Here is a 504-nt window from a genome sequence, read left to right on the forward strand (position 1 = left end):
GGACCCGTTTCAGCAAAACAGTAAGAACTAGAAGGTACTGGGAACCGGAGCCCGACTGCCACCTGCCGCAGGGATTTGCATAGTGCCTTCACCTAGAGACCTGGCAGAACAGCGCCCGAGTGGCCCTCGGGAAGGGCAGACTGCAGTGACACGCCGTGGTCTTGGGAGGTTGGGTTGTTTTTTTTTTGGAGAATATAGATATATTTCCATATTTAAAAATAAAGAAATAAAGCTGGGATGGGCTTCACCTGTCCCCCAAACTTCACGGCCCAACAAACGTCCTGTCCTGCTCCGCTTGCACCACAAAGAGCGAGCGCACAAAAGCCTCCTGCCTTTTCCAGCTTCTGCTTCCTCTGCGCAGACATGCCGAGTACGTCCCTTTGACCCCCCGAACATGCTGCTGCCACGTCCCGGGAGCTCCGCTAGAGTCTCACTCCGGGGGCAAGACTTTGGCCTTACGCTGCCGCGGGCCCCCGAGCGCCCCGGCGCGGCGTGCTGGGCTGG

General features: G+C 57.7%; 1 protein-coding gene across 1 annotated transcript in view; it reads left to right on the forward strand.

The window, feature by feature from the left end:
- The first annotated feature begins 347 nt into the window (after window positions 1–347).
- Window positions 348–504, forward strand: part of DUSP23 (dual specificity phosphatase 23) — a 4,835-nt gene continuing 4,678 nt past the window's right edge. Inside the window, exon 1 of the mRNA XM_006029581.3 lies at window positions 348–370. Within this exon, the coding sequence (XP_006029643.1) occupies window positions 364–370 (7 nt within the window). The 5' untranslated portion in view covers window positions 348–363. The remainder of the gene's footprint in view (window positions 371–504) is intronic.

Source organism: Alligator sinensis, unplaced genomic scaffold, assembly GCF_000455745.1.
Source record: "Alligator sinensis unplaced genomic scaffold, ASM45574v1 scaffold553_1, whole genome shotgun sequence".
In the NCBI taxonomy this organism is placed as follows: Eukaryota; Metazoa; Chordata; order Crocodylia; family Alligatoridae; genus Alligator; species Alligator sinensis.